This window comes from Perna viridis, chromosome 10 (genome assembly GCF_037379345.1).
Source record: "Perna viridis isolate PV_CMFRI_1.1 ecotype Kerala chromosome 10, ASM3737934v1, whole genome shotgun sequence".
Taxonomy (NCBI): domain Eukaryota; kingdom Metazoa; phylum Mollusca; class Bivalvia; order Mytilida; family Mytilidae; genus Perna; species Perna viridis.
Genome location: NC_142454.1, coordinates 32,117,236 through 32,135,157, shown reverse-complemented (window position 1 = coordinate 32,135,157; position 17,922 = coordinate 32,117,236). Strand labels below are relative to the sequence as shown.

General features: G+C 31.6%; 1 protein-coding gene across 3 annotated transcripts in view; it reads right to left on the bottom strand.

Annotated features, from left to right (window-relative positions):
* LOC148605418 (protein NSUN7-like) overlaps window positions 1–17,922 on the bottom strand; it is a 64,469-nt gene that overhangs the window by 27,078 nt on the left and 19,469 nt on the right. For 2 of the 3 annotated variants that reach the window (XM_088548071.1, XM_088548073.1), the window contains exons 3-4: window positions 15,535–16,109; window positions 1,461–1,519 (exon numbers count right to left, since the gene is read on the bottom strand). In XM_088548071.1, coding sequence (XP_088404197.1) covers window positions 1,461–1,519; window positions 15,535–15,946 — 471 coding nt within the window. In that variant the 5' untranslated portion in view covers window positions 15,947–16,109. Of the gene's footprint in view, window positions 1–1,460; window positions 1,520–15,534; window positions 16,266–17,922 lie in introns of those variants that run through there. The other variant, XM_088548072.1, reaches the window with a different exon arrangement.

The following is a 17,922-nucleotide window of genomic DNA, read 5'->3' as shown; positions in this document are numbered from 1 at the left end:
GTGGTTCACACGTTGCTACCTTGCTTAAGACATAAGTAAACTTTGCACCACGGTGTGAAATTCCCATATTGATACAGCGCTTACTGGATTAAATTGAATTGATATATTTTATCCGTTCTGGAATTTGATAAACTAACAGTGTAAAAACATTTAGAAGCAGTAAATCTTTTTCCTTAATTGAATTGTTATGGTATAATATCACCCTGAACCCACTAAAGCATGTTCCCTCTGCTCTGCTTAAGAATAACATGGATTCAAAAGGTGTGTGAAATCTTTTAAGATGTTTCATGCTAGAACAATAAAAGAAGAGAAAATATATGGATCAGTGAACTTGTTCTTGAGATATAAGCAATTGAAATATGGCTGCAAAGGGATTTCACTTGATTTTTCATAGGTTTTGTCTTCAAAGGTTTCATCTATTAAAAACACTGAAGAAATAACAAGGATATCATAAAAACTTCCAAAATAACAATTTAAGGTGTGCTTAAAGAAAAAATGGGGGTCACTGGGCAAAAACTATTCGAATGCTATAAAATAGATAAAACCAGAGGAGTCCGAAAATCTGACAAAAATGGCTGAACATGACCAGCGAACATTCTGAAAGAATATATGATGTGCCTTAATTACTAAATTATTAAAATAACACAAGCAAAATTACCTGACACATGATTTTCATACAAATGTCAGTTAATTTCACCTACATTGAGGAAATAAATTTCGTGACTGGGTTCACCTAAAAATCAAGTTAATAACGACTTACGTAAAATTTTTAACACTCACTTTAAGTTAACTGAATTATGTGTATTTTTTTTTCATGAAGTCTATGTTAATTTCATTTCGTGTAGAGTTTAAATGCATTTCATGAGAAGCTCAATTTAATGTAAACAATACTTGCTTGTGTAAAGTGTTTTAGTTATACAAAACATAAATAAATGCATTTAGTTAAACTGTGGCTGGATTATGAAAATTTACTTTACAAAAGCTTGTGCCTAAGCAAATTTCACTAAATTTTGGTAGACTGGATTCATTTTCACTAGGAAATAGCCTAGTACCAGACTGAAACAATTTTTACAAGTCTCAAGCATAGTACTAGCCTGAAACAATTTTACCAGTCTCAAGCATAGTACTAGCCTGAAACAGTTCTTACTAGTCTAAAGCATTGAACTGGCCTAAATCAGTTTTTACCAGTAAAGCGTATTTCTTCAAGCACAATTACACTGTTTTAATTCTATTTTCATTGGATCAGATCATTATGTTCATCTTTAAGCAATAATGTCCTGTAGTGAGTAAAAATTGATTAACAATTGACTGTTATGGTACTATGTAGTCTTGTATCCCTAATCAAACATGCAAATTTAACCCTATATTGAATTGGCCCTTGTATATCTTAGATTGTCAAGAAAGTAGGCAACAATTTTTTCTTTTGGGCAAATTATTTGTATATATCTTATACTACAAACCTCGGGATATGTAACGAAAAAGGCGCAGTCATCTAATACATCTTCAAACAGGGACTGATCTGAAAATTAAAAAAAAATTATTAATAAAAACATTGTTGTTTGACACATGGTTACACTAAAAGCATTTAAGTTGTTTAAGCATATGGGAAAAAGAACTCGTCTCGGTAATCACATATCAGTACAGCAGACAATGATTTTCACTTTTTTCATGGTGGACAAAAAAGCCAAAAAAAATACATGTAGTGCCTGCGAAATTGATTTTTTAACACTATTTAGTGCTAACAATTATGGAAACCATGAAAATTAGTACCAATGAATATGTTCCCTTGACATAATCCACCAAAATTAGTAACTGTGGAAAACTAATACCTTTATAGTATTCAACAACCATAATAGTGTTTCAGGGTTTATATTCAAATTAATCTTTAAGTCAAGAAAAAAATTTGATCATTGATCATCTCTATACCCCCTCTCCCATTTTCTGCTAAAAACAAATGATTTTGGTCTAAACGCTTTCCATTATCAACTAGCGTACAGTTCTTTTATTTTAAAGACTGTTATATGTTATAAGACTTCATTGATGTTTTGACATAGTTCAAAAACCGAAAATAAAGGATTTGCAATACAATAGTTTTGATAGACATTCATTTTTAGGACTATTTTAAGTTATCACTATTTTGTTTAAAATCCCTTTGATCTTGCTATATGATAATTTTCGATCTCACACCAGTCGAGTGAGAATGAAAATTATTGTATAGCTGCACAACATATGTGATGTCACATACCACTCTGCCGAAAAATAGTCCCAAAGGAAACTTTGATGTGCTTATAAAACTTACATATTTAGGTTAAGAAAACTGAAGATAAAAGAAAACTAATACGTTATACTTCAGCAAAACAGCGATAAACAGATTATTTAATATTTTTTTAACAGACAAGAGTTTTTCGTGCTCATCACGTCTCCCTCGAAGAGATCAGCATGAGAAACTCCCTCTCTGTGAAAAAATGTTAAACGATCTAATATTACACCACTTTTTGGATATTTTGACATACTTTAAGTGTTCTCGACCTATCTTATATTGTGTTTATTCCATTACCAAATCTTACTAGCACTTTTAAATGGGCTTTTAACCTTCATAAATTGAAAGTTCTCAATTTACCAAATTCATTATATTAATATTCTAAAGAAATCTAAAAAAAAAAAAAGGAATCTGTACAAATGTCTCAAGACTTAAACTCAGAAAAGGAATGAATCTTGATTATTTAGAAAATAAATAAATATTTGGACCTATTTATAAATAATCTGTTGTTCAACTACACCAAGAAAAGAATGACTATAATCTCATACAACAAGAGCTAGTGATTTTTGTATTAGCATTTCTCACAAAATCAAAATGCCCCATTTAAATAAATATTGTAAGTGTTAATTTTTAAAAATGCCTCTTAGTACATATTTGAGAAATTTACTACAAATATTTAAGCTCTAAATATGTACATTATAACTGAATGTTTAAGAACATTTATTTTTACCTTGTTGAAATAATAAAAGTAATTTTACAATGAAACTTCAGTGATCAAGTACAATTTAATCATATTTAAATAAAGGGCTGATTCTAAATATGACATTTTGTTCATTCAAATAAACACACACCATTTATTTTCCAATAAGTAGACTCTATAAAATCTACCTTTTAATGTACTTGGACTTGAAAAGTACACTGAATCATTTCTTTTAACCTTTAAAGAGGAATGTAAAATTCTCATTTCTTAAAATGGTTGATGTTAAGTTTTCTGACGAAGTGAAAAATTTCATGTTACATGTTTTCGTTCATGTATTGCACTCTGTTGACCTATGGAACAAAAAAAAAAGACTTACAATGAAATTTTGTGATGAACATTCCATTGTGAGGAAAATTCAACTTAAAACTACAAATTTCTAAAAAGACGACCAAAACTAAAGGACATCACCTAACCTTGCAGAAAATTAACCCCATATTGGCCAAAACCTGAATCCTTACCAATATAATAGTTATTCGTTCAAAAAATGGTGTGATTTTCTGTTTTTGGACCAGAACTCAAATACCCTTTCAGCTATGCCAATGACAATTTAGTGAATCATCTTATTTATAGTGACGTAAGTCCCCTCTTAATTAATTGCATATTTCTAATTTTACACTATGAGAATAATAAACAACTTCTTTGACAAATCACAAAATTGTGACGTTAATCAATTGCGCCATTGAAATTGCTACACAGAAGAAAACAAGGGCAACTGCCAACACCTATGACCTTGAACTTTGACCTAACGACAACTTACTTCTAAAGTACTGAGTAAGGCAGCTTTGAAATAGTAAATATATGCATCCTCTGTGCAGGAGATTGAATCCATTTTACCCATCTCCTCCACAGACCTATAACAAGGGGCGGATCCTGGATTTTCTGAAGGGAAGGAGAATCTGTATAGAAGGAAACCAAATTATGACATATTTAAATGAATAAATATAACAAATTGCTATATTCAATACAATATTTAGCGGATTATGATAGATTTTTTTTCCTTTGAAAAGTGGGGGCATAGGCCCATTACGCTTTCACCTAAAACCCGCCCCTGATAACTGCTTCTTGATTTATAATGTATCACTCTGCTTTACAGGATGTTAAAGAAAAATTCACAGGACATCAGCATTACTCATTGCAAATCTGAAAAGCTGGGCATTTCCAATGTTTTCATTAAGTGGTGGGGCTTAACACTGAGTGCGGCAGAGGTGTAAAGCTTTGAAATAGCCAATACACCCTTTGCTAAGGAGCTTGTTATTAAATTAAGGATCTGTTATTAAAGACACACAGAGAGAGAATGACAGACAACAAAGTTGCCATATTTCCTTGTGACTTCACTGGAAAACTTAAAAACTTTAATTTACTTCAAATTTGGTAAAGAATAAAAAGTATTACTAGGATATGAGAAGTAATTCTAAATATGTTAAGTGAAACTTGATTGAAAAATTACAACAAACAATGAAGTAATCAAAAATATTTAATTATTAATAACAAACTGTTTACAACACAAACAATTTTTCTCGTTTAAGCATCTCCTGAGAATTTTTTCCACTGATTCCAATCTGATTTTAAAACACCTGACTGAGGATAACATCACGATAAAGTTTCCACTGAGATCAACTTTAATAATTGGATTAAAACTGTGTTTAAACATGACATTGAATGTAAACAAGTTGATACCGATGTGAAATTGAAGTTGTGACGGTAAAAGAAACTAAACAGAAGTTTTCAACTAAGATCACTGGTAAAAAATATTAAATGGACACCTGGGTATCTGTTTCATTAATCGTGCCATATCATTTTCAAATTTTCATTTTTAATAGTTTATTTGGATTATTTATTGTGGTTTGTGAGATGTACAAGATTCTATTCTACATGTACATGCATTGGAGGTATCCTCCTTGAAGTACAACACAGTTTACAATGTAATTTGACCAAATTGGTGCTACTTATGTCTTACCGAAGTTTTATGGTAGTCATCATGAGCTTGTGGATCATGATTTTGTATCCATCCGCACCATGAGAACCTATTCATTCATCGTGTCATAGTTTTCCTTTCCTCTTTTGCCTACCCAAGACTTGACTTTTTATGAGTAACTCTGCAGGTGTTTCCAAAAAAGCAGAGGATGCTCACCCTACCAGTGCACCTGGTCCAAGTTCCCAGTTATTAGTGGAGTCAGAGTTGCTCATTTACTATTGTTAGTTTGTAAGTATTTCTGTTATTTTATGTTCTTTGTTGTGTGGGTCTGTTTTGCCTGTTTGGTCTTTGTCTCTGGATTATATTTGTTTGATTTCCACTATAATCTTGGTGGCCTTGATTATGCTTCCATTTTGTTAGTTCAAATCAGAAAACAGCAATTTTGAAGTTGAGACAAACATATCACTGTAAGCCAAAAAGTTGAGATATGATGTTAAAAAGAGATGTTAGGGGACGACCATTAGATATTGAGGGAGGGAGGGGGAATAGTGGGGGCTTTGAAGATTTCTTTGGACCAAAATATTTATTTTCACCAATGGTGAATTATTTAATTTCATATACTAGTACACTGAATCAAGTTTATTATTTCGCATAAAGTTTGAAAGGAATCATTTGAAAGGAACAAATTATTTTTTTCTCCCAACTTCAAGATTGAAATATTTTAAAACCCTCCCCCCTTCCCACACTTGTCCCTCAAAATCAAATGATTTTCCTCTTATCATGTTTGTTTTATATCACAAAAGTAACCAAAGAGGAAATACTAGGCATAAAACTGTGGTTGAAGAACCATCATTGCAATTAGAAAAAAGGATAAAATCTCTTAGTGATCTTTAACCTAAGGGAAAAAAAATGCTTTCCAATATTCATAGTTGATACAAAAAAATCTCCAAGGCTTACATACGATATAGAATCAACAGTGAAAGCATGAATTTTGTAGCACTATACTGAATAATAGAATATGTAATTAGTCACAAATGAATTGAAAGTTGCTTTTTCATTGCTTTTTCATTTTCCTCGCAACTAGGATCGTGAATAAGACCATTCTAATACAATATTGACTGAAAAACCGAGAACTGTAAAGAACTATAAAAATTTGATATCAAGCTTTCTGAGCGAGCTGCGTTTAACATTGTGCTGACTGTTCAATACCGGTCATGCAAAGCGACACAATGTTCATCCTTTCACAATATGTCCTAGAGGGATGTACAGCTTCCTTTCAATTATCATACAGTGAAACCTCGTAGAAACCCTGAATAATCAGAAAACCTGTCTGAACCAGACATTACTAAAAATTTATTTACATCAATTTAAGTAGTAGTCATAGTAAGAATCGTGCAATTTTCTGTATTCTGTAATATGTGATATGCCATAAAAGAGGCAACACATTTTTATTTTTGTTATTTTAAGTTGTTTTGTGGGTCTGTTTGATGAAATGTATGACCATTCATTTCAATCTGTCTGATCTTAGGAGATAACCTACTATGAATATCCAACAGTTTCTCTTGTGTTTCAGTGTCATTTACAGAGTTATCTCCCATAATTTTGAGTTCTATAGTGCATTCTATATAATTTTTATCTCCTAAGAGCATGGCTTATATGAAAGCCACATGTTAATTTCTGCTTACTATATTCTGCTTACTATAACATTTTAAACAAAATATCAAAAATAAAAATATATAGGCTTTCCAACCATGAATCACATTCTGCATGATTCTTACATGGAGTGCTATTTAAATCTATTTTGAACCTTGATAAACCAAACATCTCTCTAAATGGAACTAATTCTACAAACCAAATGGGATTTGGTGAATGTAGGTTTCACTGTAAAATATTTTATTCAAAACAGACGTTTGTGGGCTTCGTGGTGGGCTGATTATTCTAAAGAACTTTTTCAGCTAAGCTTGATAGAATCATTACGATATTTCCTGCCTTATTGTTGTAGCAACTCAAATAAACCCTCAGACCCTCAGAACACCATTCTTGGGTCTTACCGATTTGTTTTCTCTGCTTTTTAAGACAATATGTCAGAATAGAATGGAATAGGTTACAATTCTAAAGCACATGAGTTCACCTCAATGGTTAACAGTAGGGTTCATCCTTTTTGTTTTTTGTGTTTACATTTTATTTCCTCTATGATTTATCCTTCATCTATTGTTCTTTTGGTGTTCCCAGCATTGTTTTGCCCAAGGAATTACTTTAGTATGTATTCTTGAATATAACCACTTCTTCTTACATTGCCTAACACAGAACACATACCTGATAAATATTGAAACAGTTCATTTGGGAGATTTTCCACACTGACACTGTCTTGTGTCGTTGATTTTTTCGTAACAGCAAAATTTTGATGTAAACATTCAATTATTTAGTTACTAAATAATAAATTTCAAAGAAAATTTGTTAATTTTAACAAAAATAATCTCCAACAAATCTTACAGTTTTATTTTGGAGATTCTAAAATTTTCATTGATTTTTATGGGAGACTCCCCACCTAATAATGTATGTGGGAGGGCTAACAGATATGAGAACAGCATAAAATAAACAACTCCATTGGCAACATTAGACTAGGCAACATTCCCCCAATCTGTTAAAGCATAGGACATTAATCCTGAAGTCACTCTTTGACACTGACTTTGAAAATCTGTTCTAGTTTAATAACTAATACAGGGATTGGGAAGATAGGGGAGGGGCAACAAAGACCAATTGCACATCAACAATTCCTCTTTTTAGTATAAGACTTTTAAATTTAGTTGATTATCAGTATCAAAGAATGGCCTCTTTACAAATTTATGAATTTCAATAACAAAAATTCTGAAAATTGTTCTTTGATATAAATATTATTCCCCTAAAGACCTGCTACTAATGTATCGCTAATATAATCTACTTGCATCACAGGATGTTCAAAACTATTCTATGCAGGCCAAACATGGAAACAGACATCAGAGATATCCCTCTGTGTATAGCCCTGTTAAAATTATTTTGTAAGGGCATAACATGAGATGTCATTGCAGAGTTGGAGAGTGCAAGATCTTTTGATACAGGCAATGTAATTTGAAAAGTGGAAGGTTCCGAACTTCAGTTCTAGTCCCTAATTTGAATAACTGAATTGATAGCAATTTTTTATATGTTAATTATGGGGTACTAATAAACTTCATTCTACCAACCGAACCATAAAAAAATGTTTAGTCATACGAGGAAACCATTAATGTAACTGAGCTATGAATACAAAACAAACATACATCGTGACAAGTGAGTAAAAAAGATATCCGGTTCTATGATACATATATCCAATTTCTGCCCTTCAATTTATCTCAATAATGATTTTATTACCACTTATACCACTATTTATGGAGACTGTCTCATTTGCTGCTTTCTTTCACATGAAATTTTAATTAACCTGAACATTTTGATAAACTGCAAATATAAACAAGTTGCTATTTAGTTGTCCTTAAATGAAAAATTAACAACACTTTAATGTATGAAAGCACTTAAATACTCCTTTGTGATTACTTAACTTATTGTAAGTTAGATTTAAAAGGCAAAATTAACTATTAATCAGGATATGACATTAACATTTTATGAATCTTGTTCTATTTGGCAAGTTGATGAAAATTCTATTTGCCCAAATTGTAATCTAGGTTGTTTTTTAGTAAATGAATGTTGAAAATAAATAATATTTGGTCATCCTCCATGCAAGTTTATTTGAACTTTTACTTATCCCAATGGTAGTTTCATTTGTCCTGGGCAATACACGCCAATAGGACAATGCTGTAAATCTGAAACAACTTTTAGATAAGTCTTTCGATTAGGGATTCTATTCAGCTTCTCTAGTAAGCCTTTTTCACAATTCCAAAAGGGGGGGGGGGGGGTGGGGATGCCAGACCTACGGGACTTTAAAAAGTATCAGATTTAGAAAGGTTTTTTTGATTATTCAGGATTTGGTTTAGACAGGTTTCACTGTATATAATATGGAACAGTTTCTTTTAAAACAAATACGGTGAAACCTCCATAAACCAAACCCCTTTCAAACTGGGAGATTTGTTTGGTTATTTAAGGAGGTAAGGGACACAACTTTTACAAATCATGTGAACAGTTACCTTCAGCATTTTACATCAACCTTATGTAAGCATCAAAGTAACTCAGATTTATTTCATTTTATTTCATTCTGTTTCAAATAAAAGCTTGAAAGGCTTTGGTAAAATTAAATAGGATACAAACATATCACTGATTTCAAGAGTTATGTCCCTTACCCTAGGTCTACCTCCTTAAGGTAGGTTTTTGGTTTTACATAGGTTTAAAAAGTATTGAAACTAATATGAAGGGACTTTAGAAGCAGATGTTTGGTTTTAACATATTTCTCTGTACTTAAAATCAAATGATGTTCTTAAATAAATGTACATGTATGTACAACAATTCAATACAAAGATTCAAATGATAAAATTCTAGAAAGTACTGTCTGTAATAAAAAGAATATAATTTCAAAGCAAAATGTATCTTAAAGCAAGCTTAATTGATCTGAAAATAATGTATAGAAAGCTAATGAATGGAAGTTTTCAAATATTTGAATACCAAAAATAGTCCATATAATGACGCAATAAATATCATTTAAAAGGGAATTGAATGCTGTTGGCGGTAGGTAATTGAATCATACAGAGTAATCTGACATGATGTTACTAGAGGTCCTGCTAGCAAGGATCCAACCATGAAATTAAATAAAAATTAAGATGACATTTTTAGATTTTATGGTTGAGGAACATTTGCTACCAGTCAAAACTTGTAATGTGAATGCATCTGACTTTAACATTACATTATATTACTGTTGAGAAAAAAGGTCAGAAGAAATACGAATTGTGTGTCATTGTTCACTGATGTTTCCCCAATATCAAATTAAAAAAAAAAGATTGATATAGTCCAAGTTTGAAACAGTATCTTAGAATATGGCATACCTGTATAAAACTCCCCATAAAAGATCAGCGAGTGTGACAATAAGTTACAGGTACAATGTAAAAGAATAACGAAATATTTTGTTGAAAAATTTTCAACTTGCAAATTTATGCATAGAAACACATAAACACTTTATTACATGTACATCCCCTTCTCTTCAGAGTAGGGGACTATCTAGGTCTGGTATCTTTGTAGCATCCTTGCCTCAAATGGGGAAAGACATGGTTTTGATTCCATAGCAAAATCATACAAAAGACGATAAAATTTGTAATCACAGCTTCTCTCCCAACACATGGCATAAACACATGTACATAGGAGAAAGAGAGATGACAACTTGGCTTGGAGTTAGAATATTAAATGTGTCTGAAAGACACATGCATTCATAAAATAAAAACCTGCCTATGCATGTTGGGTTGGCACAAAGCAGGGTCTGTTTGACTAGTCCAAGAACCCAATGAACCACTCACTCACTCACTCATTAACTCTTTTCTGCAAGAGTATATATGAATATAGTCTGGTCTGGACTCAGATATAAACAGTGAATGGGATTAAACTTTTAAGAATGGGCCATTTTTTATGATCTTCATGATTCCAATTGACCATTCCTTAATATTCTTTGTAAGATTTCTGATCTCAATAGGACATTTTCAGCAGGAATGTGATAAATGACACATGGCCCCCTCTAATCCCAATCACTGTAGAGCAAACAACATCTAAAGCTAAGGTCTCCTCTGTCTGACTTGAACATTACTGTAAACATACTAATTTTTGGCTATTTTCCCCACAGAAAGATTAGCCCAAAAAAATAGAACCCCTGAAATGGATTTGTATCACTATAACAGTAATCATTTTTACAACAGCTAAAATCGATATCCCCGCAAATAAGATTCCACGAAAATTAGCAACGCAAAATTTATACATTTACAGTAGCTTTACTGAATATCAGTACTGATACACTGAAATGGCCTACGAAGAACACTGCTTTTGTTTTAGAAACATCCGAAACTTGTTTACGTCATTTGTCTGGCTGTATACAAAGGCAAACAGTTTGACAAAAAATTAATTTTGAATCTACATTAAAATGTATATTGAATTTTCTGAAAAGTAGATTGGACTTTTTATTCATTTGTTTTAATAAGATTCTCGTATATGATCTTTTTCATATATTTTCCGGACTCATGCAAAGAACTGAGAAAGCATGGAGTAAAACCAATTTAATACTTCATTCCAATTACGCAAACAGATAAATTCTTTTATACTTTTTGGCGGTCAAATATCCCTCAGAGACAGATAACAAATGAATAAACTAACACATGAGTTCCTCTTTAAGTGTATGTATTTGTAAGAATCGGGCATAATGGGAAAATCAGAAACATGCATGTTAAAACCCCACCGATCTGACATTATAATTTCATTCAAGGATGCTTTCTCTTTTTGAAAAGACCATTATTTGATCTCTGTATCATTGGATTTAATCGTAATTTTTTTAATAGAATGTTAGAAAAATGAGGTTTTTAACAGAGTTATCTGCCCTCTACAGTGCATTTCAAAGAAATTATATCTAAATGCAGCAACATGATATGGACAATATTGTTTTTTCCCCTTGATTCTGATTGTGCAAATAGTCAAATTACACTATCAAAATGATGTTTTTTTTTTCATATCATGTTTCACTCACTGCCTGATTCTTACAAAAAATGATACTTAAGTTCTTTCCCCAACCGCAGTAAACTATGTCCTTAATACTCTACTAGCATAATAAAACAATCTCAACAACCCTAAGTCAACAAATTTTCAAATTAGAACAATATAATAGCACTGTCTGTCAAATTTCTTTGATAACACTTTATCAATTTTGAAGCATTTCATATCAGTTGAAGACGAAAACTTGATAAATTTTAAACTAATTTTCAAGTGCATGATTACTTAATCTAAATTTCATTTCATTTAAAAACTGATCTGTTCCTATTGTTAAAGATTACGTGTGTAATGACAAAGGAGAAAAATTAGTTCATAAAGGTCGTTTAATCAGTGACTGTTTGATTATCATACAACTTGGCCCATTAATTTCAATTAAAACTTTGAACGGAAGCCAACTTGTCATGATTGTTTTACAAATAATATAATTAACGCATTTTTCACATCATAATAAACTAGTAAAGTCTAGGGCTATTTTTAAAATTACACAAGATATTTGCCATTAATGTTTCATAGATCCTTGTACCTAAATTAAAATCAATGTTAATTTTTGGTTAATTAATGAATGATTCCTCAAAATGAAAAGGTCAAGGTAAGAAAAAAAAAAAACATTTCAAAGTTTTTTTTCATTTTGTCTGTTTCAAAAGACAAGGCTACCAAGTGCAAAGGTCAAGGTAAAAGCAAGTAAAAGGTTAATTCTGACAGTACCTAAAAAACAAAAGATTAATTTATTAAAATAGGAGTCCTTTCATTGTGATACAGTAAACCCTGAAGTTTTGTGCATGTGTTGTCGATCAATCTACAATTATGTGGTTCTGAATTTGCAATTATCCTTTAAATCAAATCATAAAATACAAAGAAGAAAATATTTACAACAGTATAATTTCTGTTTTACAGGTCTTATTTCAAAAACAGCAAATATTAAGCTGTTGTGAAAATTTCACATTTTACAGTCATTTTAAAAATGCATGCCTCTGATTAGAAAGTCAGCTGGTTTAGACCATTATAATAAAGAGAGTTCTAGGAAACCCTAATCTTTTGGAGGAGTGAACTAGCAATAGACCATTATAATAAACAGAGTTCTAGGAAACCCTAATCTTTTGGAGGAGTGAACTAGCAATAGACCTTGATAATAAAGAGAGTTCTAGGAAACCCTAATCTTTTGGAGGAGTGAACTAGCAATAGACCATTATAATAAAGAGAGTTCTAGGAAACCCTAATCTTTTGGAGGAGTGAACTAGCAATAGACCATTATAATAAAGAGAGTTCTAGGAAACCCTAATCTTTTGGAGGAGTGAACTAGCAATAGACCATTATAATAAAGAGAGTTCTAGGAAACCCTAATCTTTTGGAGGAGTGAACTAGCAATAGACCATTATAATAAAGAGAGTTCTAGGAAACCCTAATCTTTTGGAGGAGTGAACTAGCAATAGACCATTATAATAAAGAGAGTTCTAGGAAACCCTAATCTTTTGGAGGAGTGAACTAGCAATAGACCATTATAATAAAGAGAGTTCTAGGAAACCCTAATCTTTTGGAGGAGTGAACTAGCAATAGACCATTATAATAAAGAGAGTTCTAGGAAACCCTAATCTTTTGGAGGAGTGAACTAGCAATAGACCATTATAATAAAGAGAGTTCTAGGAAACCCTAATCTTTTGGAGGAGTGAACTACCAATAGACCTTGATTAGTGCAAAGTTTAAAAAATTTTAGGCAGTTACGTTGATTTTTTTTTGGTGGGGGGGGGATACTTTATTTGCCAAGTTTCTCTTTTGTATACAATGTATGGTATGTCTACATTAAACTAGGATTAAAATTTCTTAACACTTCATAAAAAATGTGTTTCTACATTTGTTTAAAAGAAATGAAATTGATATATAACTTTAATAAATGCAAAACTGAGACCAAATCAGGCATAAATCTGAATACATCAATTCAATATCTTTTTATTTGAAACAAATAAACTTTTCATAATCAACAAGATATTGACGTGACCCAACATATTTTGTTTTACCGAAAAACAAAAGTCTTTTAACAACGAAAACAAACCTCTCATACAGTACCTAAATAAAGGCGATAAACTTGAGTTAATAGCGTAGTTCAGAAGTCTAGAAACTTTATTAAAATACATTATACGATATTTATGACTACGAAAACAAATAGCTTTTTTCTCAAACCAACAAACTAGTACAAATATTTGCAACTAGTCTATAAATTTTATAGACTGTTTAGTAAATGCATGTATTAAAATTTTTTCAATTGTTTAGTGTTGCTATGTTTGACGAATTTACGATGAATAGAGAAAAAAACGACACCAACAAACACAGCACTGTCGCCGTGTACTATAAATTTTACAGTTTCGTTCCATTACTAGACTCTTTTATTAAATGAATTGAACTAGAAAACTTGTACTTATAAAGATCAAAATATTCATTTAATATCTTGTATCTATACACATTAATTCAAGCATCTTGAAATATCTATTAAAATATTTGTTAAAGAAAAATCTATACGCTGCGTAAAGATATAGTACTTAATTGAATTGTAATGTACGTAATCAATATCAAAAGTGGTTTTTATTGAAGACTTTAAAAGTTGATCCAGTAAATTTACTTGCAGTACATACTAAATGAATTTAACCAATTCTTTATGAAAAAGCGCCACTCACCAAACAGCCCCCCACCACCTCCCCCCCCCCCAAAAAAAAAAAAAAAAATACCAATACTGTTAATTCAGAAATTATTTTGAAATTCAGAATTGTGAAAAATGCAACTGACTTAAAATCTTAAAGATAAAAACAATTTCAAATATACAGACATGATTCTACTCAGCTGACAAAAAATAAAATTGGAAATCTGCAATCAGAATTGCTTAATACAAAATGAAAACAAGAAAGAAAAGTCATAAAGGTAAAATCCTGAATAAAAAAAGCATCAAAAATCGTGTTTAATGAATTAACAATACTGATGCAGTTTTCATTAAAATTAATGCTTCTTTTTTCACCAAAATGGCAGTCAAACATGATAACTAATATAATATCTCAATTTACTTATGACAGCTATTTTGCAGGGATTAAAAATATGAGTTTTCAAACTCAACTCCTAGTCAAACTGAATGGCTCAAACTGTCTAAAATACAATGTAATTTACCATTGTCATTGATTCTCGGGTTTGGTTTTGGGCGGAAGGGCAGAGGGGGAGTCATCATTCATTATCTTTTCAAAATATGAAAAAGGAACCACATGTAAATCGCATCTATGATGATATAACCACCATATAGCAGAGTCTACAGAATAAGTTTGCTGAATACCTAAAAATTCTTCTTAGATTTTCATTTGAAGTTAGTTGCAATCTTGAATGAACAAAGTACTGTACTAACATCAGGTAGCAGATGCAACTTCTATCCCCAAATGAGTCAATCACTCTTATTTTCCTTCCAATCCTTTACTCAAATTATCCTCCCTTTATTGAAACTGAAACAATAGAGAAAAAATTTCCATCCTCCTTACTCCATCCACTTCTGGACACCTCAACTCCTACTCCTTACCCCCTTACTCTTGAGCTCCTGACCCCAATGTCCCCTTACCTATCAAATTGAGCTCCTAACCCCAATGTCCCCTTACCTATCAAGTTTTGTATATGTTTATAATATGTTAAGTTTCAATGTTTCCAGCTGTCCTACCAGAATTCTAGTTTTGTATGCCTACTCTAAACATCATATGGCAACCAATGTTAAAGTCCAGATTGTGTCCCCATTAACTCAGTGTAAAATGTTTTTGAAAAATAAAATAATTTCCCTACCTATACCTACCTTATTTTTTTCTTGCAGGTACATGTAGCAGGAAACAAGACTATTATTTTTTTTTTTTGCCATAGTAATTAAAACTACGATGTACTTACATTTTAATGCATCAAAAGCCAATTCAAAAGTCAACCTCTTTTCCTGATCATCTTCAAAATCTAACTGTGGTAAATCATGAACTCTCTGTGCCATTGTTTGTTGATTTTTCCTCTGTAGGATTGGGTTACTTTTCTCCTCTTTTGAAGCATGTCTCAAACTTTCAAACACTTTGGCACTGTTTACATACACTCTGTGGCTATATAGACATGGCTCCTTGTAGAAAAAATCCAATTGTTTTTCACTGTCTACTTTTACTAATAAATCCTGCGACTGCATTTTCATCTTCATTTTAGCACGCTCTTTCAAAGCATTCCTAGTTGCAACATAAGCTGGACAAACTGTTTGTGGTCGTCTCGGTAGAAGTTGTCGATGAGAAATTTGAACTGATATGGAATCTGCTGTGGGAGGCATACTGAGTTTTTATATCACTTCTCTTTAAGTATAATTCATAAAATTGACAATAGATGCTTTCACTACGATTGGCTTCTGCCTCTTTAACTTGAGCTGTCAATCAAATATGGTGGGCGGGTATCTTCACTTCTGTGATGTCACAGGTGGCTTCAACTTCAGTAAACTATAACACAAACACAAGTCTGAGGTCAATATCATCATAACATGGATCATCGATTATTGAACTTAGCCGATGATTAACTTTTTTTTTTTTACTCCAGAGTAAGATAAAATACACCAATAGATAAACATGCCTTAATCATAATTTCAACGAATGTGATAGATCGAGAAATTCAATTTAAATTTGAATGGCTTTAAACAATCCATTAGTAGTAGGTTAAGGAACTACCCACGATAAATTTTGAAAGACGAGATTTAAAACACCGATAACGGTTTGTAGTAAGGAATTAAGTGAATTAAATCTCTCTGTTTACAAACATTTAAAAGTTAATCAACCCATAGGGGGGTCATCACCCGAGCTGACAAGACAATTTACAGAAACGTATATTATCATAAAGACTTTTTTAAAAAACAAACAATAGGCATACTTGTATAAAGAAAATGTAAATACTATAAGGCGTCAAAACGAAGATCCTTCACCTAAACATTCACCGCTCATTACAATATTGTTCAAAATTAAAGAGTTTAAATTTCTGACTGACTTTTTACAAAGGTAGCCTTACTCATTTATGAAATGAAACCACAAGCATAATTGTTTTTAATCAATAAGGGTGAAAAATTAACTTTAATTTATTTCATGATAAATCTTAAGTTGCAATTTACTTGCAAATATTTATGATAAAAAAAAATGCACTAACATGCATAAATTAATTCATGAACCTTTAGTGTAGTGGAACCCTTTCAATCTGGCACATCTTAAGACCAGAAAAGTTTATGGGATGAGAGAGACTGCAGGTAATCAATCATCTAAAATTCAATTTTCCTAAGTTTAAACCTATTCTGGTCAAATGGTAACATTCAATCTCAAAAAGGTTATGGGGCTAGTATGCCAGACTCAAAAGAGTTATTGTCAAGAACAATTGTACATATATGTACAATAAAGAGCTTCCTTGAGTGCAGCATGATACAATCACAGCATACTGAATTCTGTTCACTAGGGGCAAGTGTGAACACAATATTTGCTTTAGCATAGGGACATACAATTTATTATGGACATAACAACTGGTTTGGACCCAATATAGCACTAAAAAATTGGAATTTAATTAAACATTTTCAAAATGGGAAAAGAAAAAAAAAAGTTGATTATTTGGGGTGTATGTGGCCATACTTTTCCCATAATATTTATAGAAAAGTGCACCCAGTAAAAAACTTTTAAAACAGATTTTCAAAAGGAACATACTGACATCTGAATCATGAAAATCAAACTAATAATAAATCTTTGCTATCAACTATAATGATGTACCCATTTTTCCCACTTTTAGCCCCTTTTTTTTTAAAAATGGTGAGGCAAAAACCTCATAAACTATAGGGCCCTCTGCGATGTCCATAAGAACAATGCATTAAATTTCCCGAAAGAATAAAGTTTTATTCAAGTTATTGTAAATAAATAAAAGTAAATGGACACAAACAATCCCGACAAAGACAACAGCATAGGGTGATACCGTTATACGACTGAAAAAATTATGAAGAACATAGAGAAAAACCTGTCTAAACCAAACTCCAAAACTTCAAAGCAAAACCGAATCTCCAACCAAAAGTGCCCATTAATTTTCAACAATTTATGAAAGATTTCATATATATTTTACTGTTCAGACCTATGGTGTGAGGGTTTCCTCGTCAATCACTGAAGGTCCATAGGTGGCTCTGAGTTAACATTTTTCATCCAAGAGGGGTTGTTGCCTCTTTGACAAATTCAGTTTATCCATTCTCATAACATCTTACAAAAATTTCTGGTTTAGACAAGTTTTTAGTTCACT